The 26,791-nt window shown below is 52.8% G+C and overlaps 2 protein-coding genes across 15 annotated transcripts in view; one reads left to right on the forward strand and one right to left on the reverse strand.

The window, feature by feature from the left end:
- Positions 1-5,810: 5,810 nt before the first annotated feature.
- Positions 5,811-16,889, reverse strand: SCNN1G (sodium channel epithelial 1 subunit gamma). The gene is made up of 13 exons (XM_082292498.1): positions 16,789-16,889; positions 16,269-16,593; positions 15,202-15,496; positions 14,584-14,777; positions 14,098-14,201; positions 13,455-13,618; positions 10,627-10,725; positions 9,337-9,454; positions 8,734-8,812; positions 8,598-8,655; positions 8,191-8,252; positions 7,920-7,995; positions 5,811-7,512 (listed from the first exon to the last, which is right to left on the reverse strand). The coding sequence occupies exons 1-13, from the start codon at positions 16,817-16,819 to the stop codon at positions 7,123-7,125; spliced, it is 1,995 nt and encodes a 664-aa protein (XP_082148624.1). The 5' UTR covers positions 16,820-16,889; the 3' UTR covers positions 5,811-7,122.
- A 385-nt stretch (positions 16,890-17,274) lies between these two features.
- Positions 17,275-26,791, forward strand: part of USP31 (ubiquitin specific peptidase 31) — a 32,007-nt gene continuing 22,490 nt past the window's right edge. For all 14 annotated transcript variants that reach the window (XM_082292256.1, XM_082292255.1, XM_082292258.1 and 11 more), the window contains exon 1: positions 17,275-17,980. In XM_082292256.1, the coding sequence (XP_082148382.1) occupies positions 17,399-17,980 (582 nt within the window). In that variant the 5' untranslated portion in view covers positions 17,275-17,398. The remainder of the gene's footprint in view (positions 17,981-26,791) is intronic.

Genomic DNA, 26,791 nt, shown 5'->3' on the forward strand with positions numbered 1-26,791 from the left:
GATTTTTATTTTTAACTGGCACAAGTGTACCTCATGTCATTATGTCAGGGGTGGAATGTGGGACTGTGTTTGAGAAGTATCTCCAAGGGAGGCTGGAATGAACAGGTTTGATGGACCAGGACCTACCGGGTTCCTCTGTCCTGTCACAGTAATTGCCCTCCTATCGCCACTGCTTTCCCAGAGAACAATGTCTGTTGCCAGTTCTGGCAGCTCTAGCACTGGAAATAGAGTGGGTGGCGTTTGTTCCAGGGTTCGGAACATCCGATGCACAGCCAGCAAAGCCAAATGACCTTGAGTTGGCTTGACTTTCCATCATCTCTCACTTGTTTATGAGAAAGTTTATTCCATAAGCAAAAACCTCCTGCTGAAAATACAGCTGAAACACCACAGGAAGCTCCCCTGCATCGCAAGCATTGTGTTCCCAGCAGTGTGTTGTGCTGGCATGATGCACTGCTGACAGCTGCTAAATACAGCTGGGACACCAGATCCATGGGGAAAATCAGCCCTGAAAGTGACTCTATCTTCCTGATCCACTGTGTTTCAAACATATCAACTGCTCCTAAATTTGTCTGATGGAAGGCAAATGTTTTGATGGAGGCTGTGGCTGCAGTGGGTACAAAGGCAGCAGGAATTTTGCTGGATGCTGTTAGGTCTGGATGTACAGATGAAGAAGAGCAGAGGTGCTTGTTCCTATCAGTTCCCACCAGTCCCCATCGGTCCCTGTCACTGTCACCCACCCAACGCTGGTGCAGTCGGCACAGGCTTACCCAGTGCGATAACTGCCAGGTTTGTCGTGTGCACTTCCAGGGACACGCTGTCACTAAATGAAATCAAGTCATTAGTTGTGACCAGTAAAATCCCAGTGAAATGACAGCGAGCATCCCAACCACCCTGTGCCGGGAGCCGCTGTGTAAAACCTGTTAACTGGCCTGTGTTTGCGTTACAAAGATCAGGCAGTAAAACCCAGACTGGTTTTGTTTTACAAGCCACAGAAGAGGGGAGGGACGGGGCCCCGCGGCCGGCTCCTGCTCGCCTGGCACAGCCGGTGGCCACGGTGAGGGGTTGCTCCATGACAGAGCCGGGTGCTGGGCTGTGACACCACCACGTTTGTGGCTCTGCCAGCCAAGCTGTGGCTACAGGGAGGGAGGGATGGGGCAAACTCCACTGGGGTCCATTCCTCAGCCTCAGCATGGTGACATTGGGCACTGAGTCCCGGTTCACCTGCGGATGACAGAACTATGCAGGTTCTCAGTGCAGCACTGTTATGGGTTGTCACTGGTGGGATTTCCCCTGACCAGCTCTGTAACTAATTGTCACAGAGAATTAGTTACACTCATCTGCCTTTTCCACTGTAGAAGTTTACGGGAAAAAATATCCCGCCTGCTGTGACTCCAGCATCCTGGGATGTGGCAGCTCAGGTGAAGTCCAGTCCCCTGGATGCCTCCCAGATGCCCTGGGGCAGGCCAGAGAGTGCCAACGTGGCTCCAGCAGGATGCAGCAATGCAAAGGTACCCTGGGCTGGTGTTTTATGGTCCTCTCCCATGTTCTGGGGCAAATGTGAACTATTTTGAGACTGATGACATTTTATAACAAGACCAGAACTGATTTATAACAAGACCAGGAGTGATTACCTGTGTGTACCCAGGGGAACAGCTTGTACCGTTCAGGACTCGTTATGTAAACTTGGGTGAGAAGGTCTTAAAACCCAGAAGGAAGGTACTGGAGTGATAGGCATTGTGACAACAGGGTGATTCACCCCGGCTCCAGCCGGCTCCCACCTCCGCTGTGTTCTGGGTGATCACATCCTGCCAGGACTGCAGTGTGCTCTGCTGCAGGTGAATAAATATAGGGAACACGTTTTAATCCATAGAAACGCATTTAGACAAAGCACATGAGTGGAAGAGAGATGTGACCCTGTATCCCATACCCCATACCTGGTGCTGGATGGGGCTGGGCTGCCCAGGTTTACGGGTTGGGTTTTTCTCACTTGGCCCCACAGAGTGTCCTCTCCTGTACTTCGTATCTCACTGCTTTGGGAACACTGTCAATGGCAAGGCTGCCAGGGTCTCAGTGCCACCATGGTCCTGGGGGGATCACATGGAGAGCTATGCAGGGCTGGCAGCCCACCTGCATGCCCAACATTGTGGGGGGCTCAGGTCCTGACAGGGTACAGCTCCCACTCAGCTCCTTCTGGAAGGGAAACTGAGGTAGAAGTGTAAGACTGGGAGGGACAAGGCAGTGTTACAGGAAAGTGCCAAGGCTTGGGTGAAGATTCCAGAGGACAGAGAGGCAGGAACACTATGTCCACAGCCCTGGGGCCAGGTGTGTTTCCCGGTTGACACCTCAGGCTGTGTTACAACCAGGCCAGGGAGCAGGTACGGCTGCAGGTCAGCATCCTGATCCCATAGCTGTCTGTGCCGGGGCCGAAGGGGAGAGCCCTGGTGCAGTGTGGCCGCAGGGACAAGGACAGGAAGAGCCCCTGCCCTTCACCACCACTGCCCCCAGTGCCTCCACTGCCAACCCCAGTTCCCCAGGGCCAGGTCATCCTGAGTCCACACTGCTCTGGAGAGCAATGGACAGCTAAGTGGGATGAGTGAAAGCCAGGCCCAGCGCTGCCCACAGCTGGAGTGGCACAGCAGGTTTCAGTCCAGTGTCTTGGATGGGAATGCCCAGGCTGGCCTGGGGTTTCTGTTCCCCCTCATCACCTTGGGCACCGGTCTCACTCAGTCTCATTCCAGTGTGTGCCGTGCCCAGCGCTGTTGCAGCGTGTGCCAGCGGCAGTGTGGGCAGCTGGCGAGGGCTCCGCATGTCCCGGCCCGTCCTGTTCGCAGGGAGACGCCGGCATCGGGATTAGTGCTGGGGCCGTGTCAGGCACGTCACTGTGCGGGCAACTGTGGGTCAGACTGTGACTCACGCTGCCTGCAACTGCTTCGGTGCTGCCACGGCTCCCCTGCCACAGCTTGGCCTTGGCAGGGGATGCTCCAGCTGCTGGAAAATGCTTCCAAAGTGCTGAGCACAGGCCAGGCTGGTGGGGATGGCTCAGACCAGCTGTCTGGTGTGAGGAACTGCTCCGGGGCTGCCCAATTCCGGTGCCGGCTCACCCTGTCCTGAAGGGGAAGGGGTAAAACTGAACCGTCCACACTGTCCAGTCACGTTTGGTCTCCCCAGAGCTGGGCTTGAGCACAAGAGGCTCAGGGCCTGGACGGATTTTCCATAGGCATGTGCTGGAGATGCCTTTCCCCAGCCCAGCCCCATTTACATTAATGAGGCATTTAACTCCCAAACCTGTTTGTGGACCACTGGATGTCACCTCTCTGGAAGGGGCCTGGGCAGTTTTTAACCCTGTCGGTGCTGCCTGGCTGCATCTACTGGGAGCAGCTTTGGGCAGCTGCCCCTTCCCTCCACTCTGAGGGAGGCTGGGGTCACCCCTCCAGGCTGACACCCCCACGCCGGCAGGTTTCTGCCATCCAGAAAATCTCTGTGCAGCGGGATTTTCCTCCTCTTCAGCCACTTTCCCCCACAGCTCCTCCATCACCTCCGGCTTTCTCCCCTCTGGCAGTGGCTGCTGCAGGAGCTGCGGAGGAGCAGAGCGAGGTTCTCCTGCTGTGCCTCCTCTCCTCGAAGGGCCGGTCCCGGTGTGCCGGCAGCCTTTCCCCTGAGTCACCAGCACCTGCTGCCTCAGGTTTGTTTCAACACCTCTCCCCAGCCTGTCCCTTGCCAAGGCAGTGCCGTGCCTGCGATGCTGCCTGCACCTTCACTGTGTTTTTGGGTACTGCAGCTGCTCCCTGCAACTGTGGGGTGCCATGAAGCTGAAGCTGTGGGTCTGTGGGTCTGGGGTCATTGTCATCCCTGCCCAAGAGCTGAGCACTGTGGCTGCAGCTGTATCCCGGGGTTGGGAGGCAAGCGAGGACTGCTGGTGGGTGAGGGGCTGCCTGACCAGGGCTGGCTGGGCTCCCACCACTTGCCACGGGCTCCTGGGAACACTGTCCCATGACAGGAGAGTGGACTTCCCACCTGACCCTGGAGCCACAGTGGTGGAAGAGGCGATGTTGCTGAACCATGATTTTACAGCCTGTTGTTCCCATAAACTCCGAGCTGAGTTTCTCAGACACTTCGGGTTTATGATGTTTAGTGTGTGCCAGTCCTGATTCTCAGACTGTCCCCAGTGGTTTTCTGTGTTTGAGGTGACTCAGGAGTTCAGCACAGTTCAGTGTTTAACTCACAATGAAGTAAAGCATTTCTGTAGCTCCGTGGCTCTCTGCCTTCTGAGGATTATTCATACACGGAGAAAAGGTGCTGCACCTGCCCCGAGAGTAACTGCAAACAGCACCTGTGGAGCACCTGTGCTTTTCCAAAGAATTTAAAGCAAGTGTTCTCCCAAAAAAGCACCTGTCAGGACACATATCCTGGGTCTTCAGTGGGAGAGCCATGACATTCCTGCTGCTGTGGTCTGCTACAGGTCAGCAGCCTTGTTCTCCATCAAAGGATATTCCCCTTATTGGAACTGCCGTTCTTGGTATAAAGTCTGCTTTTGCGCAAGGTTGGCCCCACTCTGTTTATTTTCCAAGGTTTTGTTTTGCTCTGGAGAGGCTTTAGAAACATAAATCCCTCACCCATCCCAATCTGTGTCAGCCGCCAGTGTCTTCCCTGGCCATGGAGCCAGGTGTGGGGGGTTCCCTCCTGTCAGGGGGCTGATTGCATGATTAGTGCTTGTTGATTTAACCCACTCTGAGGGCTGTAGTGGGTGGGTAGAGGTGTTTGGGCATCCTGAGGGGAGTAGGAAATCTAGTGGGCAGCTCAGCAGTGTGGAAGGAGCTGTACCAGCACTAAACTGAGATTTGGCAGCCTCTCCTTAGTACTGCCTGTGGCAGCTGTGAGCAAACCCTGTGGAGAGCTGTGGTCTCTTAGGTGCTGCTGCACACATGGGTACAGATGTGGAGTGGAAGAACTGTGGCATGACCACTTTGTGATGTTTGCTTACTTTCCCGGGGAGGTGAGCCCTCCAGTATGTTCCCTGTGGGAGCTGGAGTCATCTGACCCCTCTCTGTTGGAAGGTAGGTCCTCAGTCAGGTGTAGTGGAGCCAAACCAGCTCCTGTACCAGCACCACCAAGCTGGCAAGGAAGGGGTTTGTGGTGAGGCGCTCCTTAGCTCTGGACTTTGCTGTTACTCCTGCCCCTGCTGTAGTGGGGACAGCTGTAAGACTGAGGGGAGGTGGGGCTCCCTGGGGTGCTCTGTTCTGCTGTAGGTCTGTTCTGCCACTGCTGTCCATGGGGCAGGATTGTCATGATGAGTGTTGACGCTGTTAGAGGTGATGGGGATGAGCTGTGGCTCGTCCAGAGCACTTCTCTCACTGCTGGAGCAGGGGCTGAGCCAGATGTGGTTCTCACTTTTCCTGTGGCCTCCAAGGGACCACTCAGGTGTGCAGCTGTCTGGGGGACACCTGAAGTTCCAGTGGTTTTGGTCCCTTGCTGGTTAACATTACTTTCTGAAAGGTCTGTTCACTGTGTTTCTGCTTGCACCCCATGTTCCTCCTGCCTGCCCCTGAGCTCGGTCCCACAGCACACCTCTGCTCCATCTCTGCTGAGGGGCTTGGGGCACCTGGCTGGGGGGCTTGGCCCTGCTGAGAACCCACAGCCCCTGGGCAGGCAGGGACAAGTTCCCTCAGCTCTCAGGATACCTGCAGGGAACTAACTCATATAGAGCTGATTTAAAAATGAAAAAGGGCAAAGCAGTTACTCAAAAATATATCTTTATTTTTTCAGTTTATCATCTATTTAAATAATTCAGTTAAAATATGTTTTATTGCACATTAAAGAACCTTCCTGGATTCTTGCTGTTCTATATAAAATAAGCTCATAGAGAAAGGAAAGGAGTCTTCTACTCAGACACCCCTCACATGCTCTGAATCTCTCTGGCTCTATAGGCCGCAACAGCTGGTGTGGAGTGGGCTCTGCTCATCATCTACACTGGGTGTTGAAGGCAGCAGAGAACGGGCTGTGGCAGGAGGGAGCTGGGTGCAGGACAGGGAGCCCAGGGAAGGGCACGGCCGGGTGCCCCCACGAGCACTCACGGCTCTGTGGGCACAGGCAGCAGCCTTTGGCCCATGGTGGGGGTCAGGGCAGTGGAAGCACACAGGAGGTAAAACGTGGATGCTGACACTGCTCTGTGGATTGGAGAGGTTGGGGGCAAGCTGGATGAGGTACAGGTGGGGTGAGACATCTTCCAGGCCTTGCCAGCTCCAGGGCAGGCAGGTGGGGAACTGGGTGGCTACAGGAGGAAGTCTTTGCCTGGGGTTGAACAGGAGAAGGGCAGCCACCCAGCTCTCTGTGAGGGTTCTGGGAAGTCATTTAACAAGCTCCTTGGAAGTTATGTTTAAGGGCTGGCTGAGTGATGTGGAATGCAACAAGCTTGCAGAGGATGCACTTCATTACTGTGCTCCAAATTCGATTTCATGCCCTTTCAGATGATTCTTTGGGGATGACTTGGGCTTTCCTACCCCAGCTGTGTAGTAACTTGCTCTAGAAGCACATTTCTGGTTGTCCTGGTTTTTCATCTCACAAGAAAGAGCTCCTCAGGCCACCACTGGAATCGGGTTTCTAATGAAAATTCAAGTGAGAGCTTTCCCTTTATGCTCTTTTGTGCTTTACCCAAGCCTCTGTCATGCCCTTCCTACAAATGCCATGCTAGATTCCTGACAGCCTGGGTTTTCTCCCCCGCAAGTCCAGCCACACAGCAGAGAGTAATTAGTGTTAATGCTCAATGTGGCATCAATCTGCTGCTGTGGAGCAATTCCTGCCCACATGCAATGGGGTGTGTGCAGCTGGTGGCTAATGCGTGCCTTTGCCTGGTGAGACATCCCAGCTTAGTACCACATCCTGTTCCAGCCATCTCCTGCCATCATTAACTCGAGAATTGATGTTGCTTGAAGCTCCTAATGTCTCTGAGCCCTTGACTTTTGTGTCTGAGCTTTGCTCAGGGCAGCTTTGACTGCCAGTTCAATCCCTGAGTAAGGGTCTGACCTGACAGCCCTTCAGTGCTTGTCTGGATCTGTGCCTTTCACCCCTGGACACGTGGGTCCAGCACCCACCTCTTTGGGCACATGGGTGGGTGGGGGACAAGTGTCAGTGCTGGCCAAGCTCCAGCGTGTCAGGCAGCTGCTCCGTGAAGGCAGTCTCAAGGCGCAAAGTGCTGTAATTGGGGGGGGGAGTCCTGGGCAGGGGGCTGTCCTGGGGCAGTGGCAGGCGCAGGGCAGTGGTGAAGGTGGGCAGGTCCTCGTCGATGCACACGGGGTTGTCGTGGCCCTGCCTCTCCACGTCGCTGGCCTGCGGAGCCTTCCCCGAGCTGCCCCGCTTGCGGTCGTTCCACCACTTCTTTGCCTTTTGCCACTGGCGCCGCATGACGATGGAGAGCGAGTCGATGAAGAAGACCTCAACGATCTCAATGACACAGACGACTGAGCAGCTCATCCAGAGGCCCAGCTGGCCCCCAAAGTTGGACAGAAGAATGACAAGCTGGAAGAGCAGAGCGCACAAGGTTATGGTCTGTAATGGGCACGTGTCCATGGTGCTGTTACAGCAGGTAGGGAGACTGAGCCAGGGCACCCAGGGCTTGCTGAGCACTCCCAAATGCAGTGGGCCTATCTCTGCTGTTCTCTCTGGCTCTGCTTCAGGAGGAGCTTGGAGCTGAGCTTGCTGCGGGCAGCCTGCAGGCTGCCCCTGCACGGAGCTCGGGGCTGGACAGGCAGAGACGTGACCCCAGATAAGGGCTGGAAAGGGCAGGACCAGCCCAGAGGTGCATATCTGAGATCAGCTTCCTGCCCATGTGGGATTGCTCCCCTGGGCAGGTGAAAGCTTCCAGCCTGTGTGGGAGGAAGCGCTGCATCTCCCGGGGTTGAGCAGGGACCAGCATGCTCACTCACCGTGTTGGCAGGATTCTCCGAAATGAATCTCTCGTTCAGGTCCTTGTAAAACACCATGAGGTTGGCAAGGTCTGTCCTGGGGAAGCAGGAGGCATGCAGAGGGTTTAGTAAAACAATAACATGAAACATACTGAAAAACTATGCAAATAACCAGTTGGACCAGTAGGGCTGGGCTGCTCCAAGGGAGCTTTTTCCCCAATTGCCATCATTAGGGCTGCTGAGATCGTATCAGAGCTGAAGGTGCAGGGCAGGAACACACAGGGGGACTTACTTGTTCAGCTTCTTGTTGAGTTTTTGCCCTTTGTCCCAAGAGAGAACTCGGAGCATCCAGTCCTGGAGAAATGAGAGACAGAAAATGCTACTCTAGCTGCAGGTACTTGTGCAGAGATCCTTGGGAAGGGACTCATGCTCCACACCTCCTTGGGCTAGTATGGGTACCAGAACAGAGTGTGTGACAGGCCAGCTGATCCTAAGGGGATCTCCCAAAATAAATTTCAGTTTAATTATGAACTCCTGGAGGGGAAGCCCTGAGCTGGAAACTACAGACCGGTCTCTGGGAGCAGCATCACTGAACACCACTGACTACCCCAGGGCCTCCTGCTTTTGTGCTGAGCCTCTGGGGTTACTCAGTGCCTTGTGCTAGGCTGCTGTTCTGGTGGAGTGCAATTGGGGACTGACCTCTGACACGGTGGATGGCCACTGGGCAATGCTGGTGGTGAGCGCCCACTCCTTGAAGCTGCAGAGAGAGGCAGGATGTCACTTGTGAGCTCCGACTCCCACGCACACTTTACCTCTGGCTGTGGCAAGGACTCACCTGCAGGCGTCTTTGCAGATCTGCTGGCAGCCCAGCTGCTCCTTCACGAACTTTTCATGCAGTCTGTAGTAGCAGTACACTGCAGGGGAGGAGCAGGATGTGTGTGAGAAGCCAGAAAGAAAACCTGCTACCTGGGCTGCAGTGGGGCATCTGGGGTGTAGGTGGCCTTTGTGGCCATTGCCTACATGGTGGGGATAAAAAGATTTACCCTATAAATATTGCAAAAGACTCTTGAGAAGTGGCTGTCACTTGATATAGGCATGAAAACTGCCACACCTGGTCAAGCCCTCCACTCGACTGTTCTGTGGTGGGCACAGGCGACAAGCCATCAGGGCAAGTTTCACAAACCAGTCAGTGTGAGCAAGGGAAGCACTTTTGGCTCTGGGTGTGGGGGCTTAAGTGGGTTAGGGCAGATTTGCTTCATCCCAGCATGCTGGGGGTGCAGCAGCTGTGACAGGGACACTGGGGTTGCTGGGTACAGGGGGCTGTGTGACAGGGACACTGGGGGTGCTGGGTACAGGGGGCTGTGGGACAGGTTGGCACTGCAGGGGACAGGGCTGGCAGCTGAGGTGTGTGCAGTGCCAGAGGTGTTTCAATACTCACTCCAGTTTGGGTTCTTCTTGTAGTTGCAGTACTCGGCCCCAGCGGGCAAGGGCTGCGCGTACTGGGCGCAGCCGCATGACTGCACCATGGCCTTCTGGAAGCAGGAGTGCAGGCAGATCTAGGGAGAAAAAACAGAGCTGGGGGCTAAGAGGCAGCACCAAGGCCCAGGCTCCTGTGCACCTAAAAAAATCCTGCTTATGGCAACAGCAGTGGGATGGGAACCCTGTTTCCTTGGGCCTTCAGGCTCTGCTGTGAGTGAATACACTCACAGAAGTGTCAGAAAGTGCCGTGGAGGGTTGAGGCTCTAGTGCAAGAAATAAGAATATAATCATCTCTGAGGATTACATATATGGGGGTTCTATGAATGCCCCCACTTCCCCTACAGCCACCAAAAGCTTCAGTGTTGCAGTTGCTCTTTACAGAGTCAAGGAGAGGTTTTTAGGCCTGCCATGGCACGTGGCCCATGAATCACTAACTAGGTGTGGGAAGTGACTCACAGCAGCAAACCTTCACAGCTTCCACCAAACCCTGCTGGTGCCTACTGGGAGAGGTGAAGCTGTGAGGATTAACAAGGCAGCAGAGCTGTGGTTTGTGCTAAAATACTGGGACATGCAGGAACTGAACTCCTCTTTGAAATCCCAGTCAAGCCTCTTGGTCCCAGTCCTCCTGAGCACTGAGTTTCGGTGAAGTACTGTTATTAAAAACGTGAGATAATGTCTGGGTGATCCTACCTGGCACTACATCACAGCAGATTTCATATTCCCCATAAAATACAAATTCAGCCTAGACCTGGGTTCTGCAGCAGGCAGCAGCTGATGTAAGTACAATTCTTCAAGCAGAGAGTGCCAGAACAACTGACACTCTCCAAGAGGACCCAATTACAGAAACCATGCAAAATTAGTGGAAACTTACTCTGTAAACAAACATCCTGCTATCTGGATACTGATTAGATGGTTTCTGTTATTCTTGGAGTCCTAAAGGTCACAATTTCTGGCTTCAAGGGTTACTAAGCTGCAACCTTTACTTGGCCAATATTTTCCAGTCTCCCATTGCTTGAAAATTGCCTAATGAGCTCATGTTCTTTCTTTATCTAACAGGGTGCCTGAGGGAACTTCAAACAGCAACCACTTAGGAATAAAAGTTGGATCTTAAGAAGCGCCATGGCATTTTACATCAGCGGTTAAAGCAACAACCCTGTGCCCAGACTGTTCCCAGTCTTGGGTCCTGTTATAAAGCTTTTTATACAGGTAGTTTTCAAGCAACTGATAAACCCAAGTGTAACGGCTTTACCTGGAGTGAGTAGCTCTTATTATAGAGATTTTCCACAGGTATGTCAGCTCCTGTCTCTGTGCAGTCACTGTAGGGTTTGCTCAGCTTGCGAGACCGAGTCTGAGAACCAGAAAAGAACAAAACTTGGTTTTTCGGAGTTCACAGAAAAACCAAAGGATTCAGCGACACTTTATCCCAACTCTGAAACTGTAAGTGATAAGGCAGCTTTGAATATAATGTTTACCTTTTGCTATCTAAAATTATTTGTCAATCCCTTGTCAAAACAAGGGGTTTTTTGTGTATAATATCCATTTCCCAAAAAACTCTTCTGGTGGCATTCTTTACAGTCTTCCTTGAAACCTTCTGCAGGACTGTAAGATGGTATAATCATAGCAGTGAAGATTTTTCAAAGCAGAGTAATCCATATGCATGTTCTCTCCTGGTCTTAGAGGCTGTGCATCGTTTACCCTGAATGTTTGTGTTCTGAGGGACAGCAGTTGTTGGATGGGGTTTTAGGTTATTATCTGTGAGGATTCCCACCTGCCTGAGCTGTTGTTGCACTGCCTGCTCCTGTGCCATGGGTAAACAACACTTGAGGCTCCACTAGTGCTCAACAGCACCTTTCTGAATCCACTCTAAATCAGATGTTTGTGTCTCCCTCAAACCTTTTTTCAGGTGCTGCTTTGACCCTTCCTCTCAAATGCTAATGACTTTTCCTGTTCTGCAATCTCTGCCCAGAGCAAAGAGCTCTGACATGCCAAGTCTGTGCCTGCAAGCTCTGTGAAACCAGGGCTGGGAGCCCTCAAATTCCTGAGATCTGATTCCAGCTCCATTGCCCACTTCCTGCAGACTGCCTTACCTCCCTCAGCCCTTGCTATCTTCCCGCAGTAATTATCCACCTTACAATAGAGTAGCCTGAAACCACAAGAAACATCCATTTAAGAATCCATTCATCTGTTTTTTCTCTACAGAGTTTAAAATTAGAATAAAAAATTCTGTACAAAGGATCAATTTAGCAGGAACTTAACCTCTAAGGCACCGAATGTAGCTCCTGAGGCCACACCTGACAGGAGCATACCTCACCACTTTGTCTGCAGCAAGAGAAGGCTCTGGGCCAGCATGGTGCAAGTCAGCACTTTTAGAGATGCTCAAATCTGTCTTTGGAAGGAAAGATGGGATTTAAGTACTAGAGATGCATTACTTCTGAAAACTGACTGAAACCAGCTTTTAAATTCCACATACAATGTAGTGCCAAAACACTGCCTCAGTCTGCTCCTGGGGCTCCAACAGATGATTGATCCTTTGTATAGAATTATTTTGTTGTGCCTTATGCTCCTACAAAAGCTTACTTGTTCCTTCAGGTAGTGAAATAATTTCCAAACTAAATATTTAACTAAAGCACTGTAACTCTGACCAAGCAATGCCTTGTTTGCATTCCAAACATCTTGGAATATTTTTGGAGGTGGGGGGCAGTCCTAGTACCCAGCAGAAAGCCATAAGCAATAATCAGATATTGATGCTGTGTTCAGAGCCCATCGAGCAGCACCGTGTGGGACACACCTGCTGTGTCCTCCTCTGTGACCTTGGATGTGGGACAAGGACTGATCTGGCACCTCGGTGCTGCAGCCCTGTCCTGATCATCCTGAACCCCCACCACTCAGCAGGCTCTCTGGAGTTGTCCTTTCTCAGCAGGACAGTGACCCCCAGCTTTTGTTCTGAGACCAAAAATTGTGTCCAGCTTCTATTTTGGCTGCCTCATTAGGATGCAATTGGATCTCTTCCTCATGACAAATCTCTCAAATACAGACACTAAGATGTGCCAAATCTTGGTTTTTTATACTATAGCAACAGTCCAAACCGATTGTGCTAGAAACATATTACATTAAATATTGAGACTGCCTTCAGTGACTGTCTCTGTACGGTGTGACAGCCTTGTGAGACTCTTCATACTCACACCATCCTGGTTTCCAAAACCTCTCAGTCACGTTTGACTAAGGAGTTGTTGCCACGGTTTTCCAGACAGCTGGAAGACAGTTAACTATTTGCATTTTGTAAAGCATCAGCCCTCTTTTAATGTCTTTTCTAATGCAGGGCCTATCACAAGGCCGGCACACCCAGATAAGCAGGATGGCTGATGCTCTGACCAGACCACCAGGAAGAAAGGCAGAGCTGAAGTGCTCACTTAACAGCCCATCCAGATGAAAGGGGACCTGGCACAGCTTTCGCTGCTGTGACGAACCCCCTTGGGCCATACACTAAATGGGGAAATCGGGAGCTGCAGCTCTCCTTGCCCTTGCTCACAGCTGGCAAAAGCAAACCCGCTGCCCACGAGGGTGTTTTTACTGCTGGGATAGAGAGAACACCAGCAAACTGAGGCTTACATTCACACAACAGTTCAAAGGGTTGTGCTACTGCCTTGCCTAAGGACCCGACCCCAAACACGGGGACCCACAGCTCCAGCTCTGGCTCCTCTGCCCCAGGGACCCTCATGGGATGAAACTCACTGCTCACTGCTAAAGCCAAACGAGGCACTTGACAATGCATTTCTGTGGTTGTGGATTTTGCTGTGAAAACAAAACCAAAAATCCCCTGGAAAGCCAAGGGGTGGAAGAAAAGGGAGAACAAACAAGATCCCAGGCCAGTTGGATTTATAAAGACCTGATTTTCCCACAGCCTCTTTTGTTCAGAAAAGTGCTATCACAGGATTTCCCTCAGGGCACTTCAGCTGCTAAGTGGGGGGTATTTAAAGGCCTTCCAGCTGCTGGCTCTCTGAAACCACCACATCAAGTTCCTATTTACAGATGTACCAAGGCAAAAGTGCACCTGAAAAGCAGATTGTTGCCACTCACAAAGTGCATTCCTATGGAGGTGGCCGCTGCAGTCTCAATTTCCGTGCCGATGTCTTCAATGAAGGGATATTCGTTTTGATCGTGGACGATGATCTTGGCTCCTGTGGACGTCACCAGGAAGGGGTTGTAGTCTGCTTCGTCGATGTACAGAACCACCTGCAATCCTGAACCACAGAGACAAGGCAGGAAGTTACACCAGGAGCCAGAACCACATTTTCTGGTCAGGGAGGGCAGCACGGTTTATTTAATGTTATCTGGACTTAAGCAGAACTGTAACAGCTGAGCATAGCCTCTGCCCAGCCAGAGCAAGACACCTGCAGCCAGTAACATCCCTTGGCGGTACTGAGTACAGCAAACAAATAATATCTGCTGAGAACGTGGCTGGAACTCATTTTAAAAAGTTATATAACTGGGCAGCAGTAATTTCAGCTGGAAAACATTAGTGATGCAATGATACTATCTGTATTCTCAGGCAAGAGTTTGTACTAGTTCAAACAGGCATTTCCCCAATCAGCCTGTACATCTACAGCCAACACATTGCTCACGCTCCAGCAGGATCCAGTTTGCTGAACCACTTGTTATCAAACAGTTCCTCTGCAAATCGCCCCGGAACACCACACGTGTGCAAACCACCCCCACTCACCGTACTCGCTGCCACCCGTGGAGGTGCTCAGGACGGTCCCGTTCTCGCCGCTGTTGAAGGTGTAGCAGTTGCCATGGAGGGGGTGATGGAAACGACTGAAGTGCCTGGAAGAAATCGAGTATCGTGACATTGTTCCCTGTGGTTCTGTCTGTGGGAGAAAGGCGGCACATTTGGGCTTTGGTTTTGACAGAGACAGACCAGGACTGCATGGGGGGTTTATTACTTCTTTTCAAGAAGTTTATTTTGCTGAAAAGTGTGGGTCTCTGAGTAACTTCAAACTACGTGGCAGTATGATCTAGTTTAATATATCAGGAGATGGAAACTTGAGGAAGTTTTAATGTGGGAATGGGAGTTGACAGCGTGGGGAAGGCAGATTCACTAGCAGTGGCTCCTGCTGGAATTCAGCAAATACCAAATACTCCATTCCTACATACTATGGACTTGGAAACAAGCTGTTAAGATGGCAGGAATTTTCTGTGCACTGACCTTTTGTCACAAGATAGGCCATCAAAGAAACATGTCAGTAGAAGGTCATCAGCAGAATAACTCAATTTTTCTTTAGTCTCCAGGGGAATTTGTGCCATGATGTTCATGTAATGCAGCTTGTACCACTCCTGGATAGCGTTAACACCCGAACTGAATGTGTACAGGGCACAGTCACTGCTGTTGTTTGCGTCACACTGACAAGCACAAAGGGGAAAAAACATTTCAGATGGACTGATATCATGGATTCTACAAGGTATATCTGACAGTGTTTCTCTTCCACAGAAATAACCATGTATGAAGTTACAGTGGGCATCTAAGACCTTTTATTCAGGCCTAAGTGATATGACCACATATTTCAGGATCAAAAAAAAAAAAGGTCATGGATGACACTGACTCTATTTGGGACCACTTCAGGAAGGTACTTCTCTTCCAGAGAGCTGGAGATGAATCTGCAGCAGCCATGGAGGCTTGGGCAGAAGAGCAAACGGGGTGCTATTCCCTGCTGTGCACCACAAAGCCACCTGAGTGGGCAATAAAACCTGCTGGAGGGACACTGACCCCATACAGCCCTTTGCTGCCCCACAGGAAACTTCCTAGCCAGGGCACAGTGACACTCACCAGCTGAAAACCAATGATGTCATTGGAATCGCCTGAGTTCACGATGGACGAGTCCTTGTGAAAGACACTTCCCTCTATTTTCCTCTTCTGCCCACTGTGCAGGTCAGTCGCCATCCTTGGGAAGTCCTCGACCTTCAACAGAGGAATCTGTTGGAAGAACTCACTCCCTGTGCTGTTCCACTCGTCCACCGACCGGCGCACCTTGGACTTGCCCTCAGAAAATCCATAGAAAGTTTCCAAAGCTTTTTTTGTCTCTTTGTCCAATTCAGATAAATATTCTTTCATGGCACTGTACCTGCATGGGAGACAACGTGACAGTGACATCCCATCCCACCTCACTGCCCAGCTGCATTGCTCTGCCTGCTGCACTGTGGATCCCATGGCTTGGGACAGAACTCCCAGTGGAGGTCTCACACCAATTTCTCATATCGATGAGGGGAGACACAGCTATGACCGTGGAGAGATCTTGGAGCAAAGCAGAGCACACTGAACTACAGAGAAAGTTCTTCCAAGACTCTCAAGCTCCTCATGTTAGGAAGTCTGAAGAGACAGAGTATGTGGAAATAAGAGTTCTGTATCTGTGAAGAGGTATCAAAGAGCTGTATCCCTGCGGGGAGTGGGGTGGGAATCTGGCAGCAGAACAGAGAGCAATGTAAAGCATGATTTGACAGGAGAAAAAGTATTGTTGATGGATCACGTCAAAATCTCCCATAAGGAAAGAAAGAAGCGAGAGGAGTAACAGATGTCCCGTTTCCATTCTTCAGGAGATGACGCTGTTTGTAGTCCTGGAACTCTGGTGCTGGGAAGAAGGGAATTTGAAGAGAGTCAAAGAGCTGACAGGGACTGTCTGGAGCAGAAAACAGCATGAACCGAGCTGAAGTCAGCAGGCAGTAATGAGGGGGGGAGAGTGTAACCCACACAACGCACGGGTAGATGTGGCACGCCAGGCGCCATACAGGGAAAACACATGTTAGAGAAAATGCTGACAAGCAGCACCGGGACGAGCTCGGGAAGGAGTCTGGTGCTGTGTTGACCTCCCATCCTCCCCCCAGACCCCCGGGTCTTACTTGTAGGGGTTGATGTTGCAGATGGTGACAGCGGGGAACGGCAGCTTCTGGAACTGGACGGTGACGGAGACCGAGGCGCTGTAGTAGTTCATGAGGAGCTCAGCACACTGCCAGAGGATGAGCCCCACGGCGCTGAGGGTCAGCAGGATCCAGAGCAGGCGGCGCAGGCGGCCGCGGGACACCACGATGCGGCGGCAGCCGTGGGTGTTGGTGTTGAGGCAGTACCAGCGCATCAGCTCGCTCAGCGTCGGCGCCTGCGGGCCGCGCACCGGCAGCGTCCGCTTCAGCCGCGCCGTGATCTTCTTACCGGGAGCCGTGGCGGCCGCTACGGGCGAACCGGGCACTGAGGGGGAGGCTGGGGGACGGGCGTCCGCCCACCGCCCTGTACCCCGCAACACCGCGACCGCAGGGTCCTGTCCCGCCCGGCCCCGTGGAGCCGGCACCCGGCATCCCACCCTTTTCCCGGCGTCTGATCCCCGGAACGGCCGTCTTGGGGGGGATCGCGCTTTCCGTGCCTCACCTCGACCGCCCTCCGGGCCCGGCGGCGCCATGCTGCGCTCCCAGCCCCGGCGCCACTGCCGATGGGGCGGCGGGCGGCCGCCCCGGTACCTACTCCGCCACCGCCCCGCCCCGGACCGCCCCGCCCCACCCCGCTCCACGGCCACGCAGCGCCGCCCCACGGCAGCCGCCGGGGCTGCGCGGGGCTGGCCGGAGTAACGGGCCCGATCGGGGCGGGCACGGCCGGGCGGGGCCCTCGGGAAGCGGCGGCGGCGCCCCCGGTGCCCCGCGCGGGGCCCGCGGAGGGGCGGGGCCGGGGGTGGACCCAGCGCGTGGGCCCGGCAAGGCGCGGCCTCGGGGCGGGGTCCGGCCCCGCCCTCCCGTGCCCGCGCCGCGCCAGCACCAAAGATGGCGGCGCTGCGGCAGTGCCCGCCCGTCGCTAAGGTGGTGGCGCGGTCACGTGGCGGCGCGCCCCGCCCCGCCCGCTGCATGGCGGCGCCGTGAGCCGGCGGAGCCCCGGCCCGACCCGGCCCGGCGGGATGCGGCGGCCGCCGGGCTGAGCTCCGGGCCGAGCGCCGGGCGGGCTGAACGGGCCGAGCGCCGGGCGGGGATGCGCGCTGCGCCGCGCCGCCATGTCGCGGGTGAGCGGCCCCGGGCCGGCCGGCAGCGCCAAGGAGAAGCGCTCCTTCAGCAAGCGGCTTTTCCGCGGGCGGGCGGCGGGCGGCGGCGCGGGCTCGGCCCCGACCGCCACCCCGGCCCCAGCGCCGTCCGGGCGGTCGCTCGGCGGGTTCATGAGCCGCGTGCTGAAGACCCTCTCCACGCTCTCGCACTACAGCAGCGAGCCCGAGCCCCGCGGCGCGCTCGCCCCGCGCCTGCCCCCGCCGCAGGCGACAGGCGGCCTGGGCAGCTGCTTCCCGCCGGGCCCGCCGCGCAGCCCCGAGCCCCCGCCGCGCCCCGCCGGCAGCTCCGAGGCCGTGCCCGGCGTGGCGGGGCTACGCAACCACGGCAACACCTGCTTCATGAACGCCATCCTGCAGTGCCTCAGCAACACCGAGCTCTTCGCCGAGTTCCTGGCGCTGGAGCAGTTCCGCGGCGGGCCGCCCCCCGCCGACGGGCCGCCGCCCGCGCCCGGCGAGGTCACGGAGCAGCTGGCGCAGCTGGTGCGGGCGCTCTGGACGCTCGAGTACACCCCGCAGCACAGCCGCGACTTCAAGGTGAGCAGGGGCCTCGTCCCGTCGAGGCGGGAGGAGCGAGCGTAAGGCTGCCGGGAGCAGCCTGGAGGGCTGGTGCCCGCGTCGCGGGGGTGGCGGGGCTCGGGGCCGGGCTCACCTGGTGGTGCCGTGGCTCACAACAGGTCCAGGTGTGACACAACGTGTCCCCATCGCACGGGCACCGCAGGTTGCTCCGGTTAGCAGCTATGCTGCGTGCCTTGCCGCTGGTCCGAGCACCCACGCGGTGGGAAGAACCATCTGGCCTTGCCAGCTGCGTGCCAGTAACTGTGGAGTGCTGTTCCTGCTCCCAGCATCTCCTAGAGCATCAGACCCTGGTCAGGTGACAGCGCTGGGCACCCACGGCAGCGCCCTGGGAATGGGACAGGTGCTGCCACTGTGCTCTTTGCTCACGGTGTTTGACGCTGGCTGATGGCTCTGGATGGTGTTTATGGGTGAAAATATCCATTTTACTGTTTCATTCTTCTACCGTGCTGCCATTAGGGAAGTTGCAACTAATTGTTGTTTGGGAGTTGTGAGCGTACATGGAAGAAAGCTGTTGAGAGCTGTGCCTTGTAGTCTAACCAGGAACTTGTGAGTCCGGGCTGATTTGGGGAGTGTGTTTCAGGAGTACCTGCTTGTCCTCTCTTGCTTGGACTCGCTCGTGTTTAGCACCGTGATGTTCTCCTGCCGCAGCCCTTGGGCTGCGGTTCCGTCCGACGGCGCCGTGCCCTGCCCGGGCCTCGCACCTGCCCCAGGAGCTGTTGTAGCAGAGGGTTGGTCCTTGCGCTGTGGCTTAAAGACACCCTGCCATGGCTTTGGATGAGATCGGACACAACTGTTTTAAAAGTGCTCTAGGCCAACCTTGCCTCTTGGAACAGGGAGAAGTATTATTCCTGGCACATAAGACTCTCTGGCTGTGTGAGAGAATGAGAGGGTGGGTGGTAGCTTCCACATCATGAACTTAGAGGCACTTAAGGGAAATTTTAGGGGAATTTTTCTTGCAGAGTGAGTTGCAGAGATGTTTAAATGCATGAAAACACAGCAAGAACATAATTGACACAGTCTTGGGCTCTCTGCCTGCAGTTCAGCTGGGGTACATAGCAGGTAGAGACTGGGTCCCAGAGTCGGCTCTCCCTTGGTGTCTGCTGGATGGTGGGGTGTCCTAGAGGGTCCTCTGAGGTGGCAGTGGCCTTTGGCACCCTCAGTCGTTTGGATGGATGCATGGCCAGCACCTCTTCCCTTTGCCTCTCCTATGCCTTTTGAGGCAGCTGCACCCACCTGTCCCACAGCCATGCTGGGGCATTCCCTGCAGACCCTGACTGTTTGCCTTTGAGTGAAGGCACTTGCCTTCTCTCAGGATGCCTGCCACGAGGACCACATGTGGCTCTGGTGTTTTTGAGAGAGGTTTTTATGGGGGAGTGCTTGGAAAGCCGATCTCTCGGTGAGTCTGGTCTTGGTGGCACCATGGGGCACTCACCTGGACCTGTCACTGCTCCTGAGGTGGTGTGGCAGGAGAAGAAATTGTGGATTTCTCCTGAGTAATAGCAGGAAAAAAGGTTGTAAAAGCAGAATTGTCTTCTGCCAGTGGAACTGATAGAATGGAGAGCAGCCCTCTTTCTAGGCCAGGCTCCGCTGTTCACACAGGCTGTGGGAGTAGGGCTGGGATATGAGTGACGGCAGGAGGAAGAGCATCAGGGCCAGGGATTGAAGTAAGGCCATGTTCCGCGGGTGTTGATAGCAGAACTTTGCTGTTTGCAGGTAAGAGAGTGCTGTTCTGCTTGTGGATGGAGCTGGAGCCCATCCATCTCCTACCTGCCAGGTCCCTGGGGGTTGTAAAACCCTCTTGCTGGAGGGAATCTGGTCCCAGTTGATCCAGTTTAGCACTGCACGGTGCCAGCAGCCTGGGCCCTGCTGCAGGACTGTGTCATTATGTCAAGTGCTGCTCCCTTATAGGGGTCAATTACTTCTAATATGAAATTAATGTTTCTAAAGACAGTTAAGTCTCCTGAACCAGCTATTAAATTCAGTTCTTAATTAAACTTTTTCTCAGCAGCAGATTTGCACAGTTCATTTGCAAATGTAAACAACAGGCTTAGATTGGAGAAAGGCAAAGATCTGCATTTTCATTCTGGAAACTGCTGCTTCTCTCCGAAACAAGGAAAACATCCCCCCAGCTTGTTCTGCTTAGAGGGTGGAACATTCCCAATTTGCCTTGATGTAATTGTTTGTAAGGGTGTACAGTGTTTTCACAGAGTAATTTTGGGCTTTCCCTCCAGCAGTAGTAGCCACTGACAGTAATATTTATTTGATAGGCAAATGGCTCTTTATCCAGCATGCTTTGAAATCCATGTGTTGGGTTTTTTTGCTATTTTTCCTCTTTTGGCACCAAATACAACTGGGCAAAGGCACTTCCTAATTCCTAAATACTTTTCTGTAGGTGCTAAATGTATTTTAGGATAAAGGATAATACTTATTTTCTTGCTCAGTCTTATATCTGTAGGTTTCTGTCTTGGAAGAGAGGAAATTATTTTCAAGGGAGTGTGTCTTGGAGTCCTTGTGGACAGGGGCCTTTGAAGGGGTGATTTTTGGAATGCTCTTTACCCTCAGCTGGTTTTCCTTGGTAGTGCTTTCTCCCTTTTTAAGTTGGTCTTCAGGAAATAACCCATCTCATGGGTCTCTGAATCATGTAGATGCTGAAGCCAAGGAAAATGCAGTTCAAACAACTGGTTTGTGTTAAATGGTTCATTTTGTAGTTGCAGGATGAGGGGGAGAGCCTTGTGCACAGAGAGGGGAGGTTGGGAGTGCTGGCAGAGCAGGGGAAAGCGGGGGTGTAAAAGGATGAGGTAGTAGGAAAAGGTCCCTAAGGACTGGACTGAGAGGTGGAAGCAGAAAGGTTTGGTTTCTGGGTTGAGAGCCTGGGCAGCCCTTCCTGGGAATGGAACAGGAGCACCATGGCAGAGCTGGTAGTTCCTGGATTTCTCTGCTGTGGATGACTTTCCCATTGGTCCTGTGCTCCTTTGCTGTTTGCTTTAACAATCCTTCTCTTCCGATTGCTCAGTGGGTTTTGTTTTCCTGCCCAAACAAAGCTGTTGCTTTCATAACAGGGGGCCAATATTTCAGCTTGTGCTTCCTCTTTCCCCTTTGTGATGGTGTGACAATGGTGACAAACATCTATTGTATAAGCAGGGCTTTGGGCTTGTTTTTTTCCAGGGAGCTGTCCCGTGCTGCCTGCAAAGTTCCTGGGAGTGTCAGACAGGGAGGACAGAGTGCCCTTTGTATTGGGAATCGGTCTGCAACACTCGGAGGTGATGGTGGGGGTCGTCAGCAAGAAGGATTTTGATTTAAACTAATTTGGCTTGAAAAATTACATTCTTATGCAAATCCTCTGCCTTTGCCTTCTGTGGAGTTTGGGTCTTCTATGAATGATGAGGCTCTTTCTGTTTTGAGACTTTCTTTGGGGCTCTAAGGCAGTTGTACACTGAAGCGTGTCAATGTTTAACAAGACCCTTTGCATGCCAGAGCTGGGATTGCATTTTTTGTCCTACAAGAAGATGGCCTTGGCTGTGACCTGCAGCATGTTCAGCAAATACAGCACAGTCACCATAACTCAGTTGGGTTGGATTGTCAGAATTGGATCTGAACTCAGAATGAATCCTTGTTGGCAGAGCAGAGATTATTGTGCCAGGTTAAAAGTGCTGCTTCCTTTCTTATTTATTTTTAAACTTATGTTTGGTGTAAGATTTGTTTCAAGGTGTTTTGGGAATGCATTTGGTGCAAATACCTCACTTTGGGACAAGCAATCTGCCAGCTGTGTTGGGCACTTCTTTGGGAGTTAATCACTAACTCCTGAGTTATGAAGGAGCTCCTGGAAAGTGTTGACATGCTCAGATCTTTGCCTCCTGTTGAAGCTGCAGTGAGAGCAGTTCTCAGCGGGGGCTGCTGGGGCAGCGTGGGTGTCAGGAGCCTTTGGTCCTGCTCACAGAAATGTCAGCCCCGGGCCCTTCTGCCCACCAGAGCCCTTGTGCATTGCTAATGGGGCCAGTGATGTGTGAAATGTGATCTCCTGGATTGTATTTAATTATCTTGCTCTCTGCCTAGCACAGGATAAGTTATTTTATTCTGGATATGGTCCACTGCTTATTCCTAAAATATTTCCACAGAGAGCAAACTGTCCTCCCTCTGAACAGAGGGATGGAAGAAAGGGACATGAAAGAAGTGTGGGACTCTTCACCCTTCCCTTCTGGTCCCTTGGCTTTTGGTTCCTGGTGCTTCAGCTTCTGTGTTGATCTAAAGAGGCTTTGAGTGGGTTAGGTGATAGGGGATCTTGAAGTGCTTGTTGCAGTTCAGTCCAGGTGCTTCCAGTGGTGGCATCATACTGAGGAAGCTTGTCCTAGGGCTGCTCTGGGAATTGGAGTTGACACACTTTCCTTGAAACAAAAAGCAAGTTACAAATTTTCTACATAATTTTGATGATGGTTCTTGACATTATGGAAATGTGGTTCACTGGGATCACAAAGGTCTAGCAGTCTTGCCACGTTACACCCTTTTTTTTTAATGTTAATTATCAATGAGATGTAAGTCCATTACTGTATGTGTGGTTTGTTTTGTTTTGCTTATTTTCTTGCATATTTTTCCTTACAATTGCTTTACTCGCTTTCTACACACATCTCTAAACCCCCTGGGAAGGGTTTCCTGCAGCAGATCTGGCTGCCTTAAGGCAGTGGTCTGACTTACCTATGAAATCCAAATGCTTTTCTGGGGATTTCTGTGTTATGCTTCAAACTTTGATCTGAGTGGGTGCAGCACAAGGCTGGGGAGCCAAGGCTGAGAGGCAGAGTCTGGAGGTCGGATGTGCTTTGCTGAGGGGGTTCTGTTGGAAGGGGCAGCAGAAGTGTGGTGTGGGTGCTCCCCTCTGGAGCAGAGGGTTGGGCGAGGCAGGAGAAGAGATCCCAGTGTGGAACAGCACTGCCAGGTGGCCCTGGAGGTTGGCAGGACCCTCTGTGAGGCTGGAAGGGCATTGTACATCATTGCCAAAATGTGCTTTCTGTCTTCTGAGCTTCCAGGTTCTTATTTCCATGCTGCCTGTGCAAAATGACACATGGTGAAAGTATGAGAACTGTGTCGTGCCTGGCAGCCCATGGAAGCGGTGAGGGGGATGTGTGTTCCCAGGCAGCTTAATTGGATCTGTGTTGCTCTGTGCTTTGTACATGGCCACACTTGATTGGAGTGAGCCCATTCTTGCTGCCATTTGAGCAAAGCACTGCTTAATGAACTTGTTTGCATATGATTGTCAGTGAAGTGAATGTTTGTTGTAAAGTGCAAGGGGAGGCTTCTCAGAGTGGTAATGATGGGATCTCCTCATCTCAGTTTCTGTGTCCAACTTGGGACCTGAAGCAAAGCCTGGAGAGAGCAGGAGAGGCATAGGTGTGCAGCTGGAGCACTCCTTGGGCTGCTGAGCCCAGCCTTCACATCCATCCTCTGTGTCAGCATTTACTGATAGTTCTTTACCGAACTGCTTCACATTCGTGGTGTTCTCCTGCTCCTCAATCCCTTATTCCTTTGAATCCCACCAGTTGCTCTACCAGTGTAGCAGGAAAACAAGTTCCTGCTGAATAATACGGGATTTCTGCTCTTTCTAAGGGTGAATTCTCCCAGCAGCCAGCAACCGACTCCTGGCAGTGCCTTTAGCAGGCAAGACCTGCGCCCCTGGGAAAGGCCTGGAAAGGAGTGTGCCAGCTGGGGAATGCAGCACCCACAGCCCACCTTCATGTCCGTGCGCACACACAGCAGCCCTGGACAGCATCATCTGGACAAACTTCACTCTCTCCTTATGCATTGAAGGAAGGTGGTTAATGAGGATTAACAGGCTCCAGCCAGGAAGGGTGAGAGTAGCTGCTGGCATGAGACAGGTGTTAGGCAGGGGCTGGTGGGATGATGCTTCTTGTTTGGGCTTGTTAAATGTGGTGGAGAATCCTTCTGGTGCTGGTGTGCTGCTCCGTGTAGTGCTCCTCTTGGCTTTGCTTCCTGAAGTATTCTCATAAGTGGCTGTGCTTATTCCCCTCTGCATTGCAGAGGGCAGGACTGTGTGGGGGCACGGGCTGCCCACAGAGCTGCCATGTCCCATGGGGTGCTGCCTCCTGAGCCCTGGTGCCTCTGGATGCCCACAGGGCAAGGGAGGAGTATTTTGTCCTGCCCTGGCTGCTGTGGTAGACCTCCTGCCATCGAAGCTCACTTCCCTGTTTGGTGCCTGTGGTAAGGCTGAGTCCACAGCGATCTCTTCTGCCCCTGGACTGGAGGAGCTCCCTTCCTGAGCCCTGGGGTCTGAATCACGCTGCTGGCTGGGTACTGGTCTCCCCAGAAAAGAACATCTCCAGAGGGGAGGAAAGTGCTCTCTATGTGTGAGCAGAGTGATTCAGGTAAGTGGTTGTCTGCTGTAGAACTTACCCAAATGCAAACCTGTGGTTGTGGTTTAAAAAAGAGGAATAGTGTGGTTGAGCATAACTCACTGTTCAACAGAAGATAAAGAATAGCCTTTCTCTCCTGTGCACGTGTGTCATTGGGTCAGGTCTCTAATGAGCTGACTTTGTCTGTTCATGTGCAAAATCCTTCCACAGCTGCTTCCTACCAGGGCCACACTGGAAAATAGCAGACTGGCATTTTTCCTGTAGTTGTCTTTGTGATCTGGAACAATAATAGCAGCAAAGAAGAGGCCAGTAGTTCAGCCCTTTTTGATCTATTTATTGCATCCCTTTAGAGCAGTAGATGAATTATTATTAAACTTTCAGTGGCCTGATAAAAGTGATAATGTATCTTTGCTGTAAATCTGCTTTATGGACAGGCAGGCACTGCAGGGTGCTTGCAATAGGGGTACGTGAGTGGGATTGATAGGAAATTTTGATTTTCCCCCCTACGTCTTTGGATGGAGCCATTTCATTCAGGGTGTCTGTGTACCACTGCAGGCACATCTGGTGGAATGGAGGATCCATCCACCTCGTGCCAAGCTTGCAAGGGTTGAGCTGAGGAAAGGGCTGGATGTGCTGTGCATTGTGGAAGGTGCTGGGAGGCAGCGTCAGAGTCCATTCCCACTCCTGGTGCCTCACAGCTCAAACAGCTGCACTGGAATCGTTCTGGAGTCTTTCTTAATACCCTGCAATGCTGGACAGAGGCTGGTCAGATGTGCCAACTATACTTACAGGAGAACCAGATTAGGGGCAGAGGATTAACAGCTCTTGGGGGTTGGTAAATGTGGTGTTTTTCATGCGTTTTTAAAGCATTTGCTTCATAACTCTGTATCTGCATCCAGTTACAGTTGCTGTTGCATTACTGCAGGACCAGCAAAATGAGGTGTTGTCTTCTCTTAAGTGATGAGCAAAGAGGAGTGAAAGTTTAGGGCTATGGCAAAGGCAAGAAACCCTCTGGTGGGCTGGAAGGGCAGACTTGGAAAGTAAATGTGGAGAGGTGCTGGGTGGCCAGTGCTCAGTGATGAGGTTCTTGCTCATTTGTCTACTTTGCCTGTCAAATGTTCCTGGAGCTGTTCAGGAATGGCCAGTCTGGCTGCTGAGAGGCTGCAGTCCCCCATCCACAGCACAGGGTTGTGGGGACCTCCAGCTTCTGTACAGCCCTGTCTATGGCTGAGGGCTGTGGGGATCCCCCCATGCTGTTCTGCCCACTGCCCTGAGCCCAGCAGGGACTTGGCATGGGGATAGGGAGGTGTGTGGGGCTGTGTTTGGTGCTGACCCACATCAGGCTGGGGGGCTGCACTTTAGGAGTTCCTGGTATTTGTCTCAGTTGTTAAATTGTTTATTTGAGTCGGCACCTCTATCTCTTTCAGATTTAATCTTGTCCCTCAGCACTGCCTGTTCTGTGTGTCCATTGTTCCCCTCCACACCCGGCACGTCTGGGGTTGCTGCTGCAGCCCCCTGGAGCGGGTTGGGAGGAGGGCACACAGCATTCCCGGGAGGAGCAGCCGCAGAGGTTTAAGCAGTAATGGACCCACTTGTAGCAGCGCTGGCAGGAAGCGTGCGTGATGCTGGGAACACGCTGCTGTTGCTGGAGTGTTTGTTTAGCGGAGTCTCTTGTGAGGAAGTTGCATCTGATATTTTGTAGTGCTTCCTGAATCACTTCCAACATCTTGTGATGTGTCTCCACAGGCAGCTCTTTATCCTTAGTCCACTCAGGCTGCAAGAGTGTTGAGAAAACCAGAGCAATTATGGAGATGCTTCTGAGACAAGCAGTGACAAAGATACAGAGCAAGGCACATGACTGCTGTGCATCCATGGGTTCGCTGTGCTTGGGATTGGTACAGACAATTGGCTGCTGCCTGTGGGACACTGCATCTCCTGGGACACACATCAGTAAAAGCTGGGGAGGATCTGGACTGGAGTGATGTGCTGGGGAAGAGGCAATAAGAAATACTAGCCTGGATTCCCAAAGTCCTTATGTTTCTATCCCCTTTTCACTTGAAATACTGGATATGCTTCCTTGCAGCAATGCCAAGAGCCTTTTATCATCAGCTCTGTCTAGACGGGCCCTTGAAGTGCAGTGACAGTGCCTGTTGGTTGAGCTCACTGGGACAAAGGACACCAGATAAGGCTGCTGGCTCTGGCTGATGGGAGTGCGGGCCTGCTCCCATCACACCTGTTGGTATCTTGATGCAGAGGGACCACACACTGCTGGGGACGTGGCGGGTGTTTCAGCAGTTCTTTCCCTTGGCTCTCTGTGGTCAACTCACTGAGAAGAATGAGCTTGGCTTTGTTGTGACCTGCAGTGCTGTTGGAGCCTTCCTCCCTCAGTGAGAGTAAGGGACATCATCGC

The sequence above is a fragment of the Coloeus monedula genome (genome assembly GCF_965178545.1).
Source record: "Coloeus monedula genome assembly, chromosome: 16".
Taxonomy (NCBI): Eukaryota; Metazoa; Chordata; class Aves; order Passeriformes; family Corvidae; genus Coloeus; species Coloeus monedula.

What these genes read in the sequence shown, in the direction of transcription:
- SCNN1G (XM_082292498.1), bottom strand. Translation starts at nt 16,819, where the DNA reads ATGGCGCCGCCGGGCCCGGAGGGCGGTCGAG. An exon ending in TGCAACATCAACCCCTACAA is followed by an intron (nt 15,497 to 16,268) that starts GTAAGACCCGGG and finishes TCTCCCATGCAG; the next exon opens with GTACAGTGCCATGAAAGAAT. An exon ending in ATCTGCAAAGACGCCTGCAG is followed by an intron (nt 8,656 to 8,733) that starts GTGAGTCCTTGC and finishes CTCTCTCTGCAG; the next exon opens with CTTCAAGGAGTGGGCGCTCA.